The sequence below is a fragment of the Hemicordylus capensis genome, chromosome 2 (genome assembly GCF_027244095.1).
Source record: "Hemicordylus capensis ecotype Gifberg chromosome 2, rHemCap1.1.pri, whole genome shotgun sequence".
Lineage (NCBI taxonomy): Eukaryota > Metazoa > Chordata > Lepidosauria > Squamata > Cordylidae > Hemicordylus > Hemicordylus capensis.
The window spans coordinates 342,503,646-342,528,030 of NC_069658.1; the positions used below are offsets into that span (position 1 = coordinate 342,503,646).

General features: G+C 45.9%; 1 protein-coding gene across 3 annotated transcripts in view; it reads left to right on the forward strand.

The window, feature by feature from the left end:
• CSF1R (colony stimulating factor 1 receptor) overlaps positions 1 to 24,385 on the forward strand; it is a 93,435-nt gene that overhangs the window by 13,977 nt on the left and 55,073 nt on the right. For 2 of the 3 annotated variants that reach the window (XR_008317946.1, XM_053303786.1), the window contains exon 2: positions 10,867 to 11,147. Coding sequence is in view for 2 of the 3 variants with exons in the window: in XM_053303786.1 (XP_053159761.1) it covers positions 11,096 to 11,147 (52 nt within the window). In the remaining variant the exon portion in view is untranslated. Of the gene's footprint in view, positions 1 to 5,609; positions 5,666 to 10,866; positions 11,148 to 24,385 lie in introns of those variants that run through there. The other variant, XM_053303787.1, reaches the window with a different exon arrangement.

A 24,385-nucleotide genomic window follows, 5' to 3' on the forward strand; every position in this document is an offset into this window, starting at 1 on the left:
TTCTGGGTTGGCCAGATTACAGGCAACAAAAGAGTCCTCACTTCCTGTGTTGCAGTCTGGACATAGTTATAAATCCACCCCAGCCTGCTTTTGAACATGTCAGCAATGGATTTTCATAACAGTGAGAAGAGGCTTGTCATCTCCATCCGTCCCACTTGGGTGACTCATTTGTGTCATGAGAATTAGACACAAAAGCAATGGCAGCTCAAGAGCAGCATAGGGCTGCCTAATATCTAGGACGGGCCTATTCCAAAGCGTTTGTAGTAGAACTGAACAAAAATCTTTTGCAAATATACAAATTTGTCAACACTTCCAATTCTGCTATTCAAATCTTAAATTTTCACCTCCACTTGGAGGTACTTTATTATTCGGTGGGGGGATAATTGTATGCGGTCCTTCCGCCAAGGAAGTTGGGGCAGTTTGGGGGTTTCCTGGAAGCATCTAACTGACCACTGTGGAAAACGGGGCTCAGGATGAATATTATGCTTTGGTGTGATCTAGCAAGGCTAATCTAGCAAGGATTAGCCCATAGAATCTTCACAACAACCTTGTTAGGTAGGTTATGCAATGTCTTCCTATGGACATGGACTACATAGGATTGGTATACAGGCACTCCCCGACTTAAAAACATCTGACTTACAAATGACCCCATACTTACAAACAAAGCGAAGTCCCCAACTTACAAATGCCAACCCACACATATGAACAAGTCATTCCTCATAGGAGCTATATGTGTTCCAAGTTATAAACATCCAACTTACAAACTTTTTTACGCAACACAATGGTAAGTTGGGGACTCCCTTTACTCACTTTGCAGATCACCTTCATAGTCCCTGTTTTATAACTGCTTCCCTCATATCCACAGGGAAATCCTAAGGATTTAACTAAAGGTTTATTCAACAACAACTCCATTTTCCTTTTTCTCCTCCCCGACACTCTCCACAGGATCCTCCCTGGTACAAAAGTACAAACAAACAAAACTGCAAAAGATACCTGGATAGGATACCAAAAATCCCCTTCCACTAGGTTGGAGCAGACATGACAAAAACACTATATTGCTGCAAAAACCTTCTTTATTCAACAAGGTGCCTGATCAGGGGAACTCTTTGAACACTCACCTTTTGCCTGCCTCTGTATTGAACAAGGGAGGTGTAACTTATCTAAGGCACCATATTTGTGTGCCTACTTGGTTCATTTATGGCAGAACTCACTTTTGAAAGGGTTGTAATGCTATGAAGGTGGCTGGTGTCCTCCATCCAATACACACTATTACAGGCCATATGCTCTTACTACCTTAGTATCTGTCACAGCGACAGATAGGAAATGAACTATGTGTGCAATAGAATTGGGTTTTTTGTTTTGTTTTCACCTTTACACCCAGGAACTTGAGGGGATGGGGCAGGGGTAACCTTTTACCAAACCTTTGCAGTGTGGCATTTACAGAAAATTGGTGATGGTAGTGCAGGGTAGATTATTGTTATAAATTCTTTCTCATACACACACACAATTTTTCTGATTCGAATATCACACTGTTTTGCTTTTCTGCGGCTAGTTGCAACTTCCACCTTCTTCCTGATCAGGCTGCTGGATCCAAGTCTATTGTATTATCATTATTTATTTATTTGATTTTTATCCCGCCCTTCCAAAAATGGCTCAGGGTGGTTTACACAGAGAAATAATAAATAAATAAGATGGCTCCCTGTCCACAAAGGGCTCACATTCTAAAAGAAACATGATAGACACCAGCAAGTCACTGGAAGCATGTATGTATGTATGTATGTATGTATTTAATACATTTATATACTGCCCCGAACACAAGTTCTCTGGGCAGTTTACAGAACAATAAAAACAACCAATAAAAATTAAAACATTTCAACAACTAAATTAAAAAGTTAAAATTATTTAAAACACAATTAAAACACTGTACTGTGCTGGGGGTGGATAGGGCCACCTATCCACCTTATTGTAAGCTGCAGGATAATTTCAGATTGTTTGGGGCTACTAGGATTTCCTATTGCAACCATCTCCCTTTAAGGCAAAAGCTGTTTGGACAGAAAAAAAATACCCATCCCTGAATTTCTTGGAGGCAAGTTTTCACTGCTTAGCTCTATGGAGGCATGCCCAGCACATGGATGTGCTGCGTTTCCTTGGGAAGGTGACTGTTTGCATGTGTGTTTTGCTTACAACCTGTTTCTCCTGAAAGTGTCTGAACTTGTTTTTTTGAGATGATATTATGGTAAGGTTATCTGAAAGATGGATGCCAGATGTTTGGACAGGGGCGCAATTTCAGTGCTTGCCCTAGGCACTATTTTCCCTAGATACGTGAGCAGTGCCCTCCTTGCCTGTGACATCATGTGCAAAGGGGCGTGGCCCAAAATACAGAGGACCCACCCCAGTCTTCCTTATTGCATTTCCAGGTTGGCTGGCTAGATGCATTTATTTCCCTTTCTCTCCCTCACTGGCTCTCCAGAGCCTGGGTCATGCCCCCTTTGTGCATGATGTCATGCCCAAAGGGGGCATGGTCTGGACTCTGGCAAGCCCATTCGAGCTTTCCTGAGGTCATTTCTAGCCGGCTTTTGCTGGCTGGTTGCATTTATTTCCCTTTCTCTCTGTCCAGTGAAGGAAAGGGAAATAAATACATCCAGCCAGCAAACACTGTTTGGAAATGCAATCAAGAGGTCTGGGGTGGGCCCTCCGGCTATCTGTCCATGCCCCAATCATGTGGGGGAAATTGGGCCATGCCCACCTTGCACGTGACTTCACCCGCACAGACATCATGCGCGGGGGCCACCAGCGGGAGGGACACGGGTCGCCTTTCTGCTGGCTATGCCACTGGTTGACTGGTGGTTGTTTTCAGTTCCATTGGTTTTGCTCTTCTCCACTTACAGAAGTAACTGTTACCTTGTAGCTAGTGTTAAGAAATAATTAAAAAATTAAGGTGTTGTTTCTGCAACTAAAGTTAAGCCTCTTGCTTAGTTCCTTATAAATCAAGTAATCAATCTGAAACAAGTTCTTATAAATTAAAAGGCCACCTTGGTTAATTTTGGGGTCAATAAAGAGTTTCAGGAGGACCTGGAAGTTGCTGAGAACAGCAAGAAACATGCAATCCTGCTGAATGTTTGTGGACTTATGGCCTGATTAGAAGTTTGGTAGCCCCAGCAAACCCCAGTGAAAAATCTTTTCAGGACTTCATTGAGATTGTCACAGATCATTATTTCTCCATGCCTTCAGAAATTGTGCAGTGTCTCAGATTTATACTTTTTTGTGCCAGCCGGGGATGTCTTTGTAATAGAACTGTGCCACCCTTCCAAGCACTGCAATTTTGGAGACACCTTGAATACTATACTGCAAGATAGCTTGGGTGTGGCATAAACAATTGGAAGATCCAGAGTCGCTTTTTGGTAGAACCTGCCTTCGTCTTTAAGAAAGCCTTGGAGATTGCACAGAGAATGGAAATGACTGATAGGGATGTGTGAACTGGCTCGAGGTCAAGCTGATTCATCATCGAGCCGGGCTGGCTCGAGGGCTCAGAACCAGTTCAGGGGTTCTAAGGTTATTAAAAAAATTTTCAAGCACTAGCCGCTGGTGCTGTGGGGGTGTGTGTTTCTGCCATCTCCCCCTCCCCTCACCGGCCTTCCCCTGCTCTTTAAAGGGTCATTTTGGCCCATTTTTAACAACCATTTTTGGAAGGGTGGTATAGAAATCAAATAAATAAATATTCGGGCTGTTCCAGCCATTCCTCTGTGGTGGTGGCCATTTTGGAGGCCGCCACACATGCATCCTGGCCCTCAGGCCATGCAAATGGCCAGGGCACATATGTGGCCTCAAAAATGGCCACCGCCACCAGAGGAAGGGCTGGAGCAGCCTGAAAATGGGCCAAAACAGCCCTTTAAAGAGCAGGGGAGGGGAGATGGCAGAAACCCACACTCCCACGGTTGCGGCAGCACTGCCGGACCAGGTAGTGAGTCCTAAAAAAAAAAAAATCTCAGAACCCCTGAACTGGCTCGAATTTGAGCCAAGCTGGGGGTCTGTTCGGGGGACACAAAACCAAACATGCCCAATTCAGTTTAAGTCCAGTTCAGATTTGAACCAAACCAGGCAAACTAGTTTTGTGCACACCCTAATGGCTGTCCACCATGTTTCGGAGTTACAGAGGGCCCCTGCCCAAGTCAAGGAGGCTCACATCCTTGCTGCCCCAATGCAGATGTTGTCAGATGCCATGTTGATGTCTCAGTCCTTTTCACGTGAATGGGACCCCCATCAGAGTATGATGACCTGTTTCCGCTGCAAGGCTAAACATAATGGCCACAGATGCCTGCAAAGGAGCAGTGAGTGCTGGAATTGTCCATCTTATGCATGAAAGATGAAAAAAGAATGCCATTTTTGACCAGTTTCCAAGACTAAAATAAATATTATGCTTAGCAGCCTTGAGGGGTGGTTTTCAGCTGGACAACGGGATGGAACTAGCAATAGCAATAGCACTTACATTTATATACCGCTTTATAGCCGGAGCTCTCTAAGTGGTTTACAATGATTTAGCATATTGCCCCCAACATTCTGGGTACTCATTTTACCAACCTCGGAAGGATGGAAGGCTGAGTCAACCTTGAGCCCCTGGTCAGGATCGAACTTGTAATCTTATGGTTACAGGGCGGCAGTTTTACCACTGCGCCACCAGGGGATCAACTAACTAAATTAGTTAACTAAACCATTAACTAAATGGTTAAACACTCCCTAACACTCACCATTAATTACCTTTTCTGCTCAAAACCCGGCACCCTCCCCACGCACATTCCACCGCCCTCTCAGTGCCCCCAGTCCGGCCCTGGTTCAGTTAGCAGGGGCCTCACTGAGCAAAACACCGTTACTAATGAAGTGCATGTGTGAGCCGGGTCTATGGGCATGCAGCAGCATCCTGCACACAACTCTGCTTGCCCTTCTTTGCTCCCATGGTTGCGTAAGAGGGCTAAGAGTCCAGAGTGCTCCCCACACTCCGGAAGGGTTTAGTAAGACTGGGAACATTTTGTGGAGGGGCAGCAATGTGTTCCTGATCTTTCTAAGCGTTTCCAGAGTGCAGGAAGCAGGCTGGACTTTTTGCCTTCTTGCACAGCAGTGTGTGCACACGCAGACAGGGGGAGTTGTGTGAGGGATGCTGCTGTGAGCCCGCAGACCCAACTTACACATGCACTTCATTTTTCAGGATGTCAGTCAGTGGGTCTTACTCCTAGTGAAGATAGTGCGTAATATTATGGGGTGCCAGACAGTGGGAACAAACAGAAAGGGGTGGCTAGTAGCCACTGGCTACCTTCCCTCAAGCACTGTTTGTGAGCTTGCAGAGGCATCTGGCTATCCACTGTTGGAGACAGGGTGGTGGACCTTGGTCGGATCTGGCACAAATCTTCTTATGAGAATGTGTGTTCTGATTCGTTTAAAGGAAGATCCCTATCTAGATTTTTATATATATATATATATATATATATATATATATATATATATATATATATATTTGCATCCATTATTATGTTCAGACAGGAGATCCCTCCCACTTTCCTTGAGTTAGCCCTAAACTGAAAATCTAATGGGAACTGTTTTACAGGACAAATGCGAGTATGCAAAAGCCACTCCTGCATACATATCTGTGTCTGATGTGCAAGCAGCTAGACATGTGAGTAAACGCTTCCTAAATTACACTGTTAGTCATAGGAATGGTTTGCAGGAGAGCTCCTTGAATATGATGACACAGGGTGTGGCACTCAGTCAGCCTGTCCTCTTCTTTGGAGGCAATCAAAACAAAATCATGCTGTACATCAAAGAGGTATAGACGATCACTCCGGTCCAGGTTTTCAAGCACACATTTCTTTAAGGATGAGGACTCAGGTATGGAAATGTTTGCTGTGCATGAAGCTGATATACCCATGCAAACCATCCACGTTGGGAGGGCAGTCTAACCTAAAACTAAGGCCTAGGGAACCACAGCACAGCCATCTTAATATGAAGTCCCATAACTTTCTATGCCTCTTCCACACTGGAAACTAAGGGGTTAATTCCCCCAGCCCTCTCTGCCCAGAGAGGTAGCCTTTACCTCTTAAGGAGTTAATCTGCTGCAGCTTTTGGTATCTTACTCATCTTCCGCTAAGAGAAACATAGACAAGGGGCCCATATAACACCTCTAAGAAGATAAGGGAAGGGGCAACGAACAATAGAGGGCAGATGTTGCGAAACTGATACAAGTTAAGGGATGGTCAATTGTCTTGTTCTGATGTAAACAAAGGTGGATCTGCACTGATGATAGGCTTTGCATTCCTTCTAAGACTTTTGTTACACCATGGTAGATGACTAAGCTATGCTCTGTGTATACTATGCTCTTACCTGTAACTGGGGGTCTTCGCTCTCGATTTGGGTGCGCCCCGAAAGCCTTACTTGCTAGCAGTAAACATCCCATAAGCTTTTCCCTCTGTGTGTGTGTGTATTATTTGGCGTCATGCACCACCCAGACAAGAACCGGCTTTCACGGTTATATCAAAGCTCAGTCTCTGCAATCCTGCTCTTGAGGCTGCACTTATGGAGCCCTCTTCAAAAAGCACACGTTTAACCTATCAGCATCTTAGGAGGCAGAATCCAGTGGTGGGGAGCTGGGTTTAGGGTATCATCCTCCCGCCCCTTGGTATCTCCTGAACATCTGATTGGCACAATTAGTAGCAATAGCAATAGCACTTACATTTATATACTGCTCTATAGCTGGAAGCTCTCTAAGCGGTTTACAATGATTTAGCATATTGCCCCCAACATTCTGGGTACTCATTTTACCGACCTCGGAAGGATGGAAGGCTGAGTCAACCTTGAGCCCCTGGTCAGGATCGAACTTGTAACCTTCTGGTTACAGGGCAGCAGTTTTACCACTGCGCCACCAGGGGCTTTTGAAAGTTCCCTTTGAAACCAGTTCCCTTTGAAAAAAGGCTGGGGGCACACCTCCCCAGCTTCTGCACACAACTGGATCAGAGCCCAATCTATACTCGTAAACAAAACACTGAAGGTTACTATGAAATAAGAGTTGTTTTCTCCCTTACTTCCTACTTTCAAATGCTGACAAAACTGAAAAATCACCAAGGAAGGTGAAGGGGGATCTTAGCATTTTTGCCCTTGGCTCCCCATATGAGCATTTTGTCTGGTTTTGCCACAACTATGCAGAGTTTAAGATCTCACATTAATGTTTATTTGTAGGCTAATGTATCTTGTGAGCTCAGAGTAGACTATATTATTGTATTGGTCTTTAAAAGAGGCCCAACAGTTTCCTGTCCCACGAACCCACAATGTAAAGGCTATGGGCACCAAGCAGTTGTGGCACCAGAAAAAAATATTTGGTGGTGCTGGGGTGGGGGGGGGGGGGAGACAAAAAAAAAAAAAGAGGCCAAGTTGATTCTGAAAGGGCACGCTCCACCTTGCAATTCAGAATTTAACTGTATACAAACACCCCCATATTTAACACTTTCTGATCCATAATGCCCAAGTAAGTGTATTTGTTAAGTATATTAGGATTCTAGCCTCCTTTCATGAGACTGCATGAGAAACTTAAGATGTATTTTTTCAAAATTTGCTTTGTTTTCAAATATACAAGCAGCAGAGACAGCAGATGACATCCTGACTAAATAATTCAGAGCAAGTTCCATTGAAATTAACAGGACAATTAATAGGACAAGTCTACCAGTCTTCCCGTCAGTGGACAGCAGGTCCCCAAAGACAAGGTTTTGCAGTCTCCTTTCCCCAATTCCACCTTCAGTTTGAGCTAAGTCCAGCTAGATATTTCAGCTCTCTTTCCCTCACTTTACCTCTTCTACATATACGCCACTAATTTCTCTCTCACTTGCAGAGTACAGGTTTCAGACCAAACCCCAGAAGGTGAACTGCCAATTTAGGGGGCCATTGACCACTGTTGTACAAAATTAACTTTCTTTGGCCATGGTCTGGTTTGGTTATTCACTGTAGGGATGTTCACAAACCAGTTTGGTGGTCTATTCACAGACCACCAAACCGGTTCGAAAGACTAGCGTTAGAGCTGGTTCAGAGGCAGGGAGGACGTTGCTTTAAGGCGTGGGGAGGGTATCCCCTCCCCACCATGTCCCCACCCCCAGCGCTGCTGGTGCGGGGCAGCTGTATGCCCTCTTGCCACACCGGTCAGCCTAATACCGGAAGTGGCAGGCATGCATGCGCATGTGTGACGTGTGCATGCGCTCTGGCCACTTCCAATATTGTGCTGACCAGGGTGGCAAGAGGGTATGCAGCCATCCTGCACCAGCAATTTTGACAGTAGTGCCAGCAGGGGGAATGTGTCGGGGCTGGTAAGGACACCCTCTCCATGCCTTAAAGCCCCAGGAGTACACGGATCCGGTTCCATGCACATCCCTAATTCACTGTGATCAGCCAACCAAACTCACAGCATGAACTTTAGGAGAAGCAAAACAAAACCAAAAAATCCCACCCGCCTTCCCATGGAAGGTGTTTAGTTTGTTTTGAGAAGAGGGAGCTTTTTGATATCCAGCCATCAAAGCTTGCTATGGCCAGACAGAAGAGAGTTTTGTCTTTTAATGCTGTATTCCACCTTAGGTCTGTGGTCCCAATCACAAATACAGATACAAAAAGAGTGGAGCAAATCTATACTTTTAGCAAAAGGAACTAGGCCATATTACAGGGTCACCATATAGTCCGTGGAGAGATCTATTTTGAGTTTTGTTGTGCCGTCAAGTCGCTGTCGACTCCTGGCGCCCACAGAGCCCTGTGGTTTTCATTGGTAGAATACGGGAGGGGTTTACCATTGCCTCCTCCTGTGCAGTATGAGATGATGCCTTTCAGCATCTTCCTATATCGCTGCTGCCCGATAGAGGTGTTTCTCATAGTCTGGGAAACAGCAGTGGGGATTCAAACCAGCAAGCTCTGGCTCCCTAGGCAAGTTTTTTTGAGTGCATATATGGAAAATGCATCTCAGTCTACTCCAGTCTTCCCCTCTTTCAATGTCTTTTTTATGGTTGGTTGGTTGGTTGGTTGGTTGGTTGATTTGATTTATATACTGCCCTTCCAAAAATGGCTCAGGGTGGTTTAAAGATAAAGTGTGTCATCGAGTTGGTGTTGGCTACTGGCAACCACAGAGCCCTGTGGTTGTCTTTGGTAGAATACAGGAGGGGTTTACCATTGCCTCCTCCCACACAGTATGAGATGATGTCTTTCAGCATCTCCCTATATCGTTGCTGCCCGATATAGTACCAGTGGGGACTTGAACCGGCAACCTCATGCTTGCTAGGCAAGTCATTTCCCGCTGCACCATTAGGTGGCGGTTTACATCAGAATAAAAACAATTAAAATCAATTAAAATCAAAACTAAATCAATTAATTAAAATCATTTAAACATTAAAATCATTTACCTTAAAATAATTTAAAACCAACATTAAAAATTTAAAACCATAAATCTAATGAAAAGCCTGGGTGAATAAATGTCTCTTCAGTGCCTTTTTAAAAGCTGCCAGAGATGGGGAGGGTCTTATTTCAAGAGGGAGTACATTCCAAAGTCCAGGGGCAGCGATGGAGAAGGCCCGTTTCCGAGTAGCCATCAGACGCATTGGCAGCAACCCCAGACGGACCTCTCCAGATGATCTTAACAGGTGGTGGGGCTGTTAAGATCAAAACCATAAGCAGACTTTTAACCAAAGGCTCTGACAGTGAGCAGAGGGATGGCAGGTGGTGGGGAGGGGAAAGAGATGCTTAACCCTTTCCCCTCTGGAAACATGCACTCTCATAAGAATAGAAATCTGAAAGAAAAGGTATGGGTGCCAAGCAGCAGTGATTGACCCCTTTGCCTCAAATTTCCCTCCACTTCAGGAGGCCATAGCTATGATAAGGCAATGGTATTCCAAGGCTGTCATCTAGAGCACCCATATGTGGCCTCCTTAGGCAAATGCCAGGGGTCCAGCACCCCAGGAAGACTCCTCACTGTAATGCCTACACTGCCACTATTCCTTTAAATTGTTTTTCCTCCTTCCTGGCATTGCACTGGAACTGCCATTTTAATCCCCCCACAGTATCAAAAAAGCAGCACTATGGGGTATTGCAGGGAATAAAAATGGCAGCTCCCGCCATGCTGCTGCTGAGAGAAGCCATCCTGCCTGCCTGCCACTGCTTCTGTTGCTTGGTAAGCCCATCAGGGCCCAGCAACATGGGGGGTTGGGGCAATCAGAGGGCACATTGCCCAGGGCCCCTCTCCTCAAACCTAGAGCTAGTCCTGCTGCCACCTTCTTCAGAGAGGAAAGAGCCATTGATTGTTTCTAGCTGTAGAAATGCATTAAGCTGATTGCAATTTTAAAATAGAATTTTGGGAATGTGTTCATCCTACTTGGGTATCCAAGGAATATATGTGTGTTGAGGGCCTGCTCCCAACCTCCAGACATTTAAAAGCCCTATGTATAAGAAGTCTGCACGCATACACACAAATACATGTATGTGTCCATAACTTCAGTCCAATACCTTGGATGGGATTGCACTTATCAAAGCCTAGATATGTTCATATGTATGCATGGAGGCTTCATGTACACAAGACCTTTATACATGTGGAGGTCTGGGTCAGGACTAGCAGATAAAATCCCAGCTATCACTTTCACGAATTCATTTATCTTGGAGGAATGCCTCATTGGGGCTACTGTTCATGAGTGGACTTTTCTGATCGTAAATAAAGACTCAGACTCACGTGAATATGGACAAACCTGACCTACAACAAGGAGGTATCCTTTAAAAGGGGGCATTTTGCAACTGTACATCCCCTCCCCATTTGCTACTGAAGGGGGTGGGTGTTTTTTAACTCCTTCTCTCTTTCTCTTGAGCTAGAAATACTAGGAATTTCCTAATTTGTGGTCACTTCAGAAAAAGAAGAAGTTGCTTCCCCAAAGAGAGAAACAGATTCAGACCAGGCATGTTTGAAGACGAATTAGCACAACTCTTCATTTCATCCATCTCTTTTCTACGGAGAACAACCCATTAGACAGAGATCCTGGAGTTTCTTTAATATCACAGCACACCTGTCCTGTGCTGGGTGGACACCTTCAATCCCGGAGCAATGGGCCCAGCTGTCTTGATGTTCCTGATAGGAGCAGCTGATATCTGGCGTGGTAGGTTTGATATTTGCCAATTCCACTGATGCAAAGATAGCTCATAAGGGAATGGGCGAAATAAGCCAATAGATTGATACAGGCTAATCCAATATGTCTGTGCACTAGAAACCCTTGCTAAGCACCAGAGATGAACCTCTTAAAGTGCTGGCTCTCTGCTAAGTTAACAAAGGAAGAGCAATTGTCCCTATTCATCCAAACGCAGTGTCTTGCCCATGGCTGTTGCTGTTTCTTTTCTATTGTGAGCTCTTCGGGAAGAGATAATCCCCCCGCCCTATTCATTTGCTGTGCTTGTTCATTTTTTTGGTTTGGTTTGTTGTTGTAAACCACTGAGAGACTTTGGTAAAGGTAAATGTGCCGTCAAGTTGATTTCGACTCCTGGCGCCCACAGAGCCCTGTGGTTCTCTTTTGGTAGAATACAGGTGTAGTGAGTGGTATATAAATGTGTTGAATGGATAAATAAATAATGTGAACTTTTCTGAAAACTTCTTTTTTGTTGAAAAGTGAGATATAAATGTGTTAATAATAATGGAAATGTCTCTAAATGGGCTTCCAGTGGATTTTTTAAAAATCAGATCTCTATTGTGTCTGCCTGAAATCACATGATCCTGGCAGAGTTTGTTGCCTTTCCCCAACTAGCCAGGGTAATGTTGCCAGTGAGCCTCTACATATCTTAAATGTCATTAATGACCACAGACTTTGTTTTTGTTATGTTTGTTTGTTTTAACTTGGCTTCACTCTTCCATCGTTAGGTCATACCAACCTGTTGTGTATCAAGTAAGTAATCAGTTCAATATTCAGATGTGAACTTTAGATTTTCTGTACTGATGGGGCAGTTTTGAAAAGCTGGCGTGGGTGTCTTTCCCATTTTGAATGGTAGCTCATTCTGTGGACTTAGGATATGGACCACCTGAACATCAGGTGCTCGTGTAAGATTAGTTGCTTCATTGTTGGAAGAGAGAAGAGCAATATAGTCAATAAGGAAGGGAACTGATGTAATACTGTCCCATCAGGAAGCATTAATTGGTTTTCTTTGCCAGAAAATGTCTGGTCCTTTTAGTGGGAGATTTATATCAAGAATTGTTTTTAAAAGAAATTACCACCCTACAGCATTTAGGGACTGTAGTTAAAACTGGTTAAAATACAAAAAGTGTAGAACTCTATTTAAAATGATAAATTGCAGAAAATCTTGGTAGTTCTCCAATGATCAAGATGTGGAATGTCTTCACTCAGCCTCTAGTCTCTTCCCAAGACTAACCATCTATGCCTTTTTTCTCTCTTAACTGACCGGTTTCCTTTATATTTTCCATGGCTCTCAATCTCCTGTCTCTGTTACAACATTGCCGCCCTACCACCCACACACACACACACACTGAAAAAAAACCCCTTATTTCAAAATCCCAACTTCTGGGGGAAAACAAACAAATCCCCAAACCTTCTGATCACTGAATGTAGCATGTTTCTTGATAGTTCATTTATTTGTGCATTGTTCATTGCATCAAAGGCTACCTGGCTTGGTGGTGGGTGTCAAAGATTTGCTGTCACAGAGAACTACTAAGCGGTAAAACTTCAGCCTGAGTAGAAATTTGATTGGGCTGTTTTAGCCTGGCATTAGGTAATTGGGTGAAGAAGCAACATGCCTGCTTGTCATGGCTTTGATGGAACAGAAAGGACTGGCCTCATACGATAAGCGAAGGTCACTGTTGTGCAATGCTAATGTGGTAAAGCCAATAGCCAGAGTTACTGAAAGTACAAAGGAAGTGGGCGAGGAGCAGCGTGGGGGGTGAGCTGTAGCTTGGTGTGAAAATGCAAGCTGGCCAGTATAAGAAATGGCCACAGAGACAGTCTTCCATGTTGTGACTCAACTGCAGAATCTGGTTTTATAGTCTCAGACATATACATGACCAAATTGCCTCTGGACCCCAATAAGAGGCAGGACACAAAGACTGAGTTGAACGTGGGCTGCATTTTATTAACTACCCAAAGGAGCTGCAGTGGTAAAGTCCACTTGCACTCTGGTATAAGATATCACAGGAGTGCACGTATGCCACCCCTCTAGGGGGCAGCCTCCACAGGCAAAGATTGCCCCCCCCCCTCCGCTGATGGGAGAACCAACTGAGCTCACAGGCTAGCAGCAGACTGATGACTGCTGGGTTCTCCTCACAGCCACACAACTTCCTCAGTCGAGGGAGGACTTGCCGAATCACCATCCCCTGAGCCCCAAAATTCTTAGCGGATACATCAATTAACTCCCCAATGAGGAATCCTTTCCTAGATACCCCAAGGCCACAAAACCCCGAGGAGCTATTCCATGAAACAAACAGTTCACCCAAACAGTACATCTGATGGAACACCAATATTTGCCAGTATTCCCCAATATCCACACTCACCTGCTTGTGTGATTGGGTTACACTATTTAATGACACCCCCACTAATGGAAACAAGCGCCTTAAGAAACAATCCGTGTGAAGCAGACAGAAAAATTCCCACCAATGGCCAATCAGGTGGAAACCAAATGTTCCTGCTCAGCCCTAAATGGCAGCCAGCTAATCTCAGCTGGGCAGGCAAGTGCCTAGGTGAACGACAACTGCCTGCACCTATATATTGCGCACCCTACTCTCAGCTGATTGTATATGCCAGATTAGCTGACATTGTGTTGATATGTCCTACTCCTTCTGGGAGCAGGGCCAACTCCATCCATCCCAACACCGTTCTGGGTGCTGAGGTAAGTAGTGGCTAAACACCAGTATTACTAAATACCACAAGTGTTATTGGGTTGCATGTACACCTTAGTTGATACCCTTGGTATACAAATGATAATAATAATCATGTAAGAAGAACTGACTATGTGAGAACCCCAAAGGCGGCTCCCTACCTTATCTGAGTAGTAGAGAGATGCCATTTTCTCAACTGTTTCCTGCTTCTAAGCAGGAGACGTAAGTGGAATTGGAAAGGAGTGCAGTCCCCGCCCCCCGCCAAACTCCAGCCTTCCCAAAGCTTCAACACTTCAAAACACAAGGCTTTGGAGAAGATTGAATGGAGATCTCAGTGGCAAAAATGGCTGCTTCTGGGGGGCTATTTTAAATCAGAAGAATGGCATTGCTTTAAATCACTCCTCCCACAGGGCTCAGTTTCTGTGCTGATACCTGTGACCTTGCTTATTTTTTTTTCCTTCCATATGATCATAATTGCACTCAGAAAATAAATTTTAAATATTATTTTTTTAATGGCCAACATGAAATGCAACATTCCATCACTGGAGTGCTCCATCTCAGAGCTGCTGTGGACTGCCCTGCCACTGGTAAGAACAAGCGATTGTGCAGGCATCACAACTGCAGTTATTCTGATTTTGGTGATTCAAATGGAAATAACTGCAGTAGCACTGCTTGCACAGTTGCTTGTTCTTAACAGCATCGGGACTGCTTGTTTGTCCATAGCAGCCTGGTATGGAGTGTTCCAATGCCAGAATGCTGTGTGTCATGTTGGCCACTATTTGGGGGGGGGGAAATGGGTTGAAAGGGATGTGGGTGTTTTTAAGGGCATATGCATATTCATCTATTAACATTCCAAAATCCACAATTTGTGTTGTAAGCCAAATGGAGCAGAACTTGTGGAATCTACATTCTCTGATTAGTGTGGAGTTACAACTGCAGTCAATGAATAACTAAAGTCCCTTGCTTTTCTGTGTTGTTATCTCATTTTAAAAACTAATCTCTAGCCAAAACAAGAGAGAGAAACTGACTCAAACATAATTGGTTCCGCTAGATTTTCTTGAATTCTAGCAATTTAAAATTACACCTGTTGTTGTTCATTATAAAAATGTTACTTAAAGTGTTCCTTTCCCCACACATCATTTTCCAATGGGTATTTGTTAAGTTGCTGATTTTTAAAGAATGTGTTTTTTAATATCTTAAGAATGAACATAATATAAGGAACTGCTACACTATGCCAGGTCACCTTAAGTGGCGCAGTGGGGTAATGGCTTGACTACCAAGCCAGAGCTTGCTGGTTTGAATCCCCACTGGTATGTTTCCTAGACTATGGGAAACACCTATATTGGGCAGCAGCAATATAGGAAGATGCTGAAAGGCATCATCTTGTACAGCGCGGGAGATGGCAATGGTCAACCCCTCCTGTATGGCGCGGGAGATGGCAATGGTCAACCCCAAAGAAAACCACAGGGCTCTGTGGGCTCCAGGAGTTGGAATCGACTTGATGGCACACTTTACTTTACTTTACACTAAGCTGGAAGCAGCCATTATTTATGGATGCTGTCAGTGCTGTGCTGCAGAGGACAGAATTGGGAAGGGATGCATCATGGGTTGGCAGGGACAGGGAAGGATTCAGAAGACAGTGAGCCAGAGACGTAACTACCATTAGGCAAGGGGAGGCAGTCGTCTTGGGGCCCCACTGCCTCAAGGGCCCCCCCCAGAGGCACGTCACATGACTCCCCACCCACCTGTGTTGCACCCCCTATGAATTATGTTGAGTCTCTTGGACATCGGCAGTAGCAGAGGTTTAAAAAAACAGATTCAATGTAAACCAGATATTCACCGTATTCATAATGGGGATGTGAGTGTGAGTGCACTATATATTGTGAGTGTGTTTGTGTGTGTGTATCAGCGAGGGGCCCATTTTAAAATCTTGCCTCTGGGCCCCCTCCAACCTTGCTATGCCCCTGCAGTGAGCCCTTCCACACGAGCAGTGAGGAAAGCCTTGAAAAGCTTATCTCCCTGCAGACGATCCAGTCCTGTCCTTTGGGTGGGCGGATTGCCTGCCAAGACTGCTGCTGCCAGTAGCTGCAAGGGTCAGGGTGCCTGATGCATAGCCCAGCATTGCCCCATCCTCTGGAGCTCCCATAATGTACCACACAAGCATTATAGGGATCCCCCTTCTCTCCCTGAAGCTGGCTGGAAGACTATCGGTAGAACGGAGTTAGGAGAGCTTTCGTAGGTAGGTTTGCCACCGTGGCACTGCCAGGATCGGGCTCAATCCCGGCAGTAAATGCACATGTGCAAAACCGGGCTGGACTTCCTTAGCCCAGTTTTGCACGCCTGTGTGAATAGCTTCAACATCATCTTGGAAATGCTCCAACAACCACTGGACCATATGGAAGCACCTGGTACCTCCCAGTGAGCAGCTAGAATTGTTTCTCTACTGGCAAAAAGACGATCAAAATAGATCTGATTCACTTGGATTGCTCAGGATGTTCTTTGCATAGGAAATGCATAGCAGCTAGGAAAACATGTTGTGCACAGTCTGAGTGACATCACACTGCTTAATCATGTTCCTGTAAAAATGCCATTTCCCCCATATTCACTGCATCTGGAAAAGCTGTTTGGAATGTGGCTTTCATGAGTGCCCTTGTTAGGATTTGTGTATGGGAACTCCACTCTTCCCCTCCAAGTTCCATGTCATTTTGTGTATTTTTGAAATGTCCTGTTTTGTTTTACTTGTACCTCTTGAAACTGAGTGCTTCCTTGCGACATCAGTCCAATAGGAAAGCACTTGCTGTATCTAGCCCTCTAACAAGCCCTTTCCCCAATGTGGCAAACACAAGGGGCGATTCACATGATTGCCCCAGGCAGGTGAGGAGGGCATGAGGGGAAGGCTGCTTTCAGCTTACCTTCCCCTAAGATGACCGAGCAGATCCTCTTTGGTGTGCTTCCCATGCACCCACATGGGCAGCCCTGCTCCATGCAGCTCTGCAAAGCACAGAGCAGGGCAGAGGGATCCAGGGCCAAAACTTGTTGTTCCAGCCTCCGGGCATCCCTCCATGTAACGTGTGGCATGCACATTGCACTGGGAACTCCCCCCTCAGACAGGTGCTCTATGCATCCATCTCTGTGACTCCTCCACCTGCACACAGCCCAAGGAGTCACACGATACCCGGTAGCTGGGTTAAGGTTGCGAAAGCTGGGTTTGCTAAGGGGGTTAGGCCGGCGGGGAACGGAGGGACCTGTGAGGATCCCACTAGGATCCCACTGCTTCTCACGGCCTGCCTAACCCTGTCTGGGGTAGCTCAGGCAGGATTAGGCTGGTCGTGAGAACAGCCTCCGGGTTTGACCTTCTCCATACAGAACGGTCCTACCTCTTAATGATGGCTTGCTCCTTTTTCTGCTTAAATGAATTCTGAAGTGAATCTGGCCCAGAATTTCCAGTGTTTATGCAGTATTTAGTTAGAATTTTATTCAACAGCAGTTTCATCAGCTGTTTAATGAATCGGCAGTTTTCCAACTGCATTCTGTGGAACCCTGAGTGCCATGGGAACTTATCAGCGTTTCTTTAGTTAGAATAATAGGCTGTTAGTTGGAAAGGTCATTGAACTCTTCTAGCACTTACTGCTCAGTAAGTGCTAGAACTGCTACACGACAGCATCCTGACAGTTGACCATTCCGCCTCTGTTGCACACCGTTAAAGAATGAGAGCCTACCAAAGCACAAGGCAAACTGTTGAACAGCTCCTATAGTTAAGAAATTTCTCCTGATATCTAACCCAAACCTGCTTCCTTATCGTTTCAACCTATTGGTTCTAGTCCTGCCCTCAGGAGCAACAAAGAGCCAGGTGTTCCTTCTTCTCTATGATAGTCCCTCAGATATTTGAAGGTGGCTATCATATCCAGGCTAAATGGACCCAGCTCCTTCAACTCTTCCTTAATGGGCTTGCTTTCCAGGCCCCTGACCACCTTTCTTGCCCTCCTCTGCATCCCTTCCAGTTTAAGAATGCCCTTCTGAAAATACAGGGCCCAGGACTGGACACAGTATTTCAAGTGAGGTCTAGTTCCACAGAGTGGAACTAATGTATTACTTCTCATAATCTCAGTGGCAGCCCAAGATCTTTGGATGCCTGAGGCAGACTGAAAAATGCTAGCCCCACCCCCCCTCTTTGCACGCACACACATTTTTCAAATGGCTGCCACTTCTTGATTTCATGCACGCACACACTTACATCTGCCGCCTCCTGCTTTGCGCAGCAATAGGCACTGCCCCACAGTGCCTATTTCGAGGTTTCTCCCCATGGGTTTCTGATTGTTGAACTGGGAGCAAGATTGTAGTAAAAGGGGAATCAATAAAAGGGGAGGGGGGAATCAACACTCAAACCCATCGTGTGTAAAGAGGGTGGCATCAGGGCCAGGTAGGGGGAGAGTCTATTGGCAACATGACTTTGGTGCCCAGTGAGCCCATTTTTTCATGCTTCCAAGAGACGGTGGGGGTTCAGCTAAATAAAGAGATTGAGCACTTTTAAAAGGTGCCTCTTTGCTCAGTTAGCAGGGGTAGAACACGTTGTAGTTGTGGTTTTGCATCACACAACTATGTTTACTTAGAAGTACATCACACTTATTTCAGTGGGATTTACTCTCAGGTTTGTTTACATTGTGACCATAACATGATGGCACTTGTCCAGGCAGCATTTTCCTCCACAGCAGGTTTTGTTCTGCACAAAGTGGCTTTTTCAGCTGTCATTGGTTTGTTTTATTGTTCTAAACCCCTTAGAGACTTGGGTAGTGGCAGGCAGTATATAAATAAATAAATAAATTAAATTAAATTAAATTAAATTAAATTAAATGCAAGTTAATTGCTGCATAATAGGCAAATTAGGCCACCCGGGTTTGGGAAGCTTGAATATGGCAACCCTGCGTACTGGTAAAGGGAAATTCAATAAGGATTCCCATTTACTAGTACAGGGGAAGCTGGATTAAATAGAGTTGGGGTGGGAGGTAAATCAAAATTGACCTCGTTGTTGCCACCACTGGCAGCAGCTGTGGGGGTGGTTGTGGTAGCAGTGGGGGTTTCCTCCCCACCCTGTTGGTGTGGAAAAGGCCAGGTTCAGGCCCATTTTGGGTAAACTTGTGAATTTCGATTCGGGCACAAATCGATTTGTGCCCGAAAATGGCAATTTCGCATGATTTGTCTACAAATCAAAACCATCATTAGACCTCCGATAATTTTCATTTACACACCGAAATGACCTGTTTGTCGGAAGAATTAGCATAGCAGAAGATAAGATATGCAAAAAGGGACAAATGAAGACAATGACATTCCCTTGTGCGATTTAGTTAAGAGAAATGCACTGTATTGTGATGCAATTGTGTGCTGAGAATGAAATGATTAAGTTGAGTTGAGAGCAGCCAATCCATTGTCAACTCTGTCTGGGCTGCTGAGCTTGCAAGACTTCCTTTCCTCCTGCCACCCTACCCCGCCCACCCCACCCCGTTTTCTCCCTCTTTGTTATTTTGTGTGTAATGATTAAGATTCCACATGCCTTGTCTTGTTTGCATTTAAAATATCTAAGCCCTTGCAGAAAACAAAACAAATTAACAAAATGCCAGCAAGGACACCTCTCTTCAAGTCTCTTTCATGGTATATGGGAGGCACAAGCTATTATGCTTGGTTAAAGCAAAAAGCATATACTTGCTGCTGGGTTATTATTAACACACTGGGAAGTAGCTCTTCTTTTACAATTGGACCAGCTCAGAGTGCACGCAGTAATATTTTAATTCCTGAGCTCTGATGAGCTTAATTCCAAGAAGGTATTCAGTTTCTACACTTACAAGTGGGGCTACCAGATGTTCGAGGCCAATAGACTCAAAGGGGCAGCCCTACAAGTATAATATTTAATATGAAATGTCACTTTGGGTGTTCCACTCAATTTCCTGGAGAGATTTTGAAAAATCTTCTTATTTAGGTTGAAGACCCAATCAGTTCCATACTTCGGCTCCTGTCCAGTTGCTATGTAATTGCACATAACTAAGTTCTTTAATTGCCTGCAACCACCCAGACTCCCATGGAATTGGCCTAAGGGCTGCTTTCTTAGGAACTGTGAAAGTTGGAGTGTCTTTGGGGCAAATTTGGGGCAGAAAGGGGTCTTCTGGGGCAGAACAGTGGCTTTGGTGGAAGTGCCCGAAGAGGTGCCTGCCACCACCCAGACTCGCATGGAATTGGCTGCTTTCTTATGATTTTATTTTATTTATTTTTAATTTTATATCCCGCTCTTCACAACAACCTTGTGAAGTAGGCTGGGCCGAGAGAGAAGTGACTGGCCTGAGTCACCCAGCTAGTATCATGGCTGAATGGGAATTTGAACTCGGGTCTCCCCGGTCCTAGTCCAGCACTCTAACCACTACACCACGCTGTGTAGTGTGAAGTGTTTGGGGCAGAAAGGGGTCAGCTTGGGCAGAACAGTGGGTTGGGTGGAAGTGCCCCAAGGGTGCCTGCCTCAACCCAGACTCCCATGGAATTGGCCTAAGGGCTGCTTTCTTGGGAATTGCGAAAGCTGGAGTGTCTTTGGGGCAGATTAGGGGCAGAAAGGGGTCTGCTGGGGCAAAACAGTGGGTTGGGAAGAAGTGCCCCAAGGGTGCCTACCACCACCCAGACTCCCATGGAATTGGCCTAAGGGCTGCTTTCTTAGGAATTGTCAATGTTGGAGTGTCCTTGGGGCAGATTTGGGGCAGAAAGGGGTCTGCTGCAAGAGTCAGCGTGGTGTAGTGGTTAGAGTGCTGGACTAGGACCAGGAAGACCCGAGTTCAAATCCCCATTCAGCCATGAAACTAGCTGGGTGACTCTGGGCCAGTCACTTCTCTCTCAGCCTAACCTACTTCACAGGGTTGTTGTGAAAAAAGAAACTTAAGTATGTAGTACACCACTCTGGGATCCTTGGAGGAAGAGCAGGATATAACTGTAATAATAACTAGCCAACCCCACACAGATCATCTGTGCGGCGCTTTGGGGCTGGCTGTTTTCCCCTCCCTCTTCCTCCTGCCCCCGGTCTCTTCTCCGTCCCCTTCCCTCCGGCCCACGATCTCCAGTGCTCCTCAACTCCCGTTCCTCCCCCCCCACAGAGCCGCAGCGGGTGGCCAAGAAGGGCCCCGCCACCACTGTTTTTTCTCCCTCCAGTCCGCCCGCCGCCGCCTTTCTCTCCCCCCGCTCATCCCCGCCTTTCTCTCCCCCCGCCCATTGCCCGCCACCGCCTTTCTCTCCCCCGCCCGCTGCCGCCTTTCTGCCCCCCCACCCGCTTCCCGCCGCTGCCTTTCTCTCCCCCGCCCTCTTCCCGCCGCCGCCTTTCTCTCCCCCACTCTCTTCCCGCCGCCGCCTTTCTCTCCCCCGCCCACTGCCCCCACCACCTTTCCTTTCCCCCACCCGCTGCCCGCCTCCCGCTGCCACGTTTCTCCCCCCGCCCGCTGCCTGCCACCACTTTTCTTTCCCCTCACCCACTGCCCAACGCCGCCTTTCTCTCCCCCGACCGCTGCCCGCTGCCGCCTTTCTCTTCCCCCGCCCACCGCTGCCTTTCTCTTCCCCCTCCCGCTGCCACCTTTCTCTCCCCCGCCCACTGCCCGCCGCCACCTTTCTCTCCCCCCTCCTCCACCCGCTGGCTGGCCAGAGGCCACAGCCGGCACTTTCTTCCCCCTCTCCTCCTCAGTCCTCACTTCGGAACTCTCACAGCTTGTCGCGAGAGTTCCACCACCAAATCCTGGGCATGCATGTCCCAAGAGAATTAAATATATAGATAATAATAACAGTGGGTTGGGTGGAAGAGCCCCAAGGGGTGCCTGCCACAACCCAGACTCCCATGGAATTGGCCTAAGGTTGCTAATTGGCTGCTTTCTTAGGAATTGTCAATGTTAGAGTGTCTTTGGGGCAGATTTGGGGCAGAAAGGGGTCTGCTGGAGCAGAACAGTGGGTTGGGTGGAAGTGCCCCAAGGGGTGCCTGCCACAACCCAGATTCCAAAGGAATAGGGCAAAGGGCTGATTTTTTGTGATTTGGAGAAGTTTGAGTGTCTTTAAGCTTTTCCTGCAGAGGGAATAATGGTGGTTTCAGCAGCCCCATAACTGCACTTGAGGGGCACTGGTGTGGTGCTGAGCGAGTGGTGGTGTAGTGCACAGAGGGTGCCAACCACCCCACTGAATTGCTAACCCATTGGGATACTGGGCTTTGTTGTTTCTGAGGTGTTGAGTTTAGATTCTCTGGTAGCAAATGAGATTTTTAATGAAAAACCATGAATCCAGTCTCATATGCCACCAGAGAATCTACACTCATAACACCTCTAGAACAACAAAACCCTGTACTTCATGGGTTGGCAACCCATGTGGGTGGGTGGCAACCCATGTGGGTGGTTGGCATCCTATGTGCACTACACCGCCACTTGCTCTGGGCCACCCCATTGCCCCCCAAGTGGAGTTACGGGACTGCTGAAACCTCCATTATACCCAATGAGGAAAATCTGAAAGACTCGTAACTTCATTAATTCTTTAAAAATCAGCCCTTTGCCAAATTCCTCTGAAAAAATTGTGGTAGCTTCCTTGCACCAACTGGGCACTACCACCAACCACACTCCACTATGGGCCACCCCCCACCCCACCCACCCCCTGTGTGAAGCTATATTTTTCCTGAAACCTCCATTATACCCTATGGGGAAAGCCTGAAAGACGTGCAAACTTCAAAAATTCACCAAAAATCAGCCGTTATCCCAATTCCTTTGAAATTTTTGTGGTAGCTTCCACTCATTGGGCACTACAATCCCAACCCACTCTTTTGGCCATGTGACCCATTTTTTTAATCCAAATGAGTTGGATTAATCCGGATACAAAACAAAACTGGGGTGATTTGGAAGGCTTAATTTAGGATAAAATACAAAATGGGGTTGATTCGGATTTGGTACAAATCAAAACAGAAAAAAATACAAAACGCACAACCCAAATTTTGGGCCCATTTCAGGCTTCTGTGCGTGTGTGGCGGTAAAATAATTGGCCACCACAGATGCCTGAAATGGGTCTGCCCGCCCTGGTAGGGGTGGAGGAGCCTCCACCACCACCCTTGGCCACTTTTGCAACCGCCTTATCCTCCTATGATGCCAATGCCAGTGGTGGCAACAACAAGGTAGCTTTTGACTCCCTTCGCCCCAACTCTGTTTAATTCAGCCCCCTTGTACCCCGCTTTACTAGAAAATTCCTTACCAGATACCCCTTTACCACTATGTTCCATGTTCGGTTCAGTTTGAGTCTGGTTTGACTTGAACCAAACCGGGTTTTCCAGTTTTGTGCACAACCCTAATGTGTTCTAGACCAAACCATCAGTTCAGATTAGGCTACAGAAAGCCCAGTAGGTCTGACTACACCCTGCCTGAACTGCGCATATGCTTCAGAGTATTCCACAGAATTTGCTGGACGTGCAGGGGTTTTGAGGAAAATCTGTACGATTCCTTGAAAGAAAAAATGATGTGGAAAGGATCCTCTGAATGTAGATAATCTGAAAGTCACAATTCTAGACCCATGTGCCAATTTGCCCCAATAAAAAATTATAGACCTAAAGTGGATGGTGCCAATAATATATTAGATTATTACTTCTCTTGACAATACATTAAATTAATTTTACTTCAGGGAGCATTTTTAACTTGTCTATTATAATTGTCAAAAGTTTTTATAACTGCTTCTCTCCTAAACACAAAGAACTCTCCAGAAACAACTACATTTTCTCCTTCTCCTTTCCCTCCCATTTCCTTTCTGGCCCTGCCCTCCCCCCCTCCCACCCCACCACTCTCTAAAGGATCTTCACTAGGACAAACTTTTCAACAAGACATAAAATATTACTAGACAGCATACAAGAAAACTGCAACAGAAATGTTGCTCAGTAAGTTCTGAAATCACAGATATTATACTGGCGAAAAGGGAATAGAATGGGGCATTGAGGGGCAGCAGGAAAGTAAAATATCTAGAGGTTCTTGGTGACATGTTGACACATTCTCAGCACATCTTGTAACCATGTAGGAGAGGTGATAATCCATATTGCCCCTCTACACACACTCCAGAATGCTGTTTAAACAGGGGTTTACAGCATGTGTAGCGGGGCAGTTCCAATGACACATGTTTACAGGATGTGCTGAGAACGCATCACTATGCACTTTAGCGACGTTCTCAGCAAGGCCTTGACATGATTGCATGTAGGGGATGTGAGGGAGGGATGTGTTCATCTGAACCAGCCCACTGTGGTGTTTTCACAATTGGTTTCCGCCTCCCCCCCCCCGACACTTTCTTTGTTAAGGCTTGTTTCTTTTTGTTTTTATGTGTCTTCACTTTGTTTTCATGTTTGACATTTTCTCCCCCTTTAATTCTTTATCTAGCCTGTGTCTTGGGTGACTGACTGTTAACACCAACTGTGGCCTAGGCCATTCCAACTCAACCAACCAAAACCATTATTGGGTGGGCCGACATGGGTCCTCCAACACTCTTGTTGTTGGGAGTCAG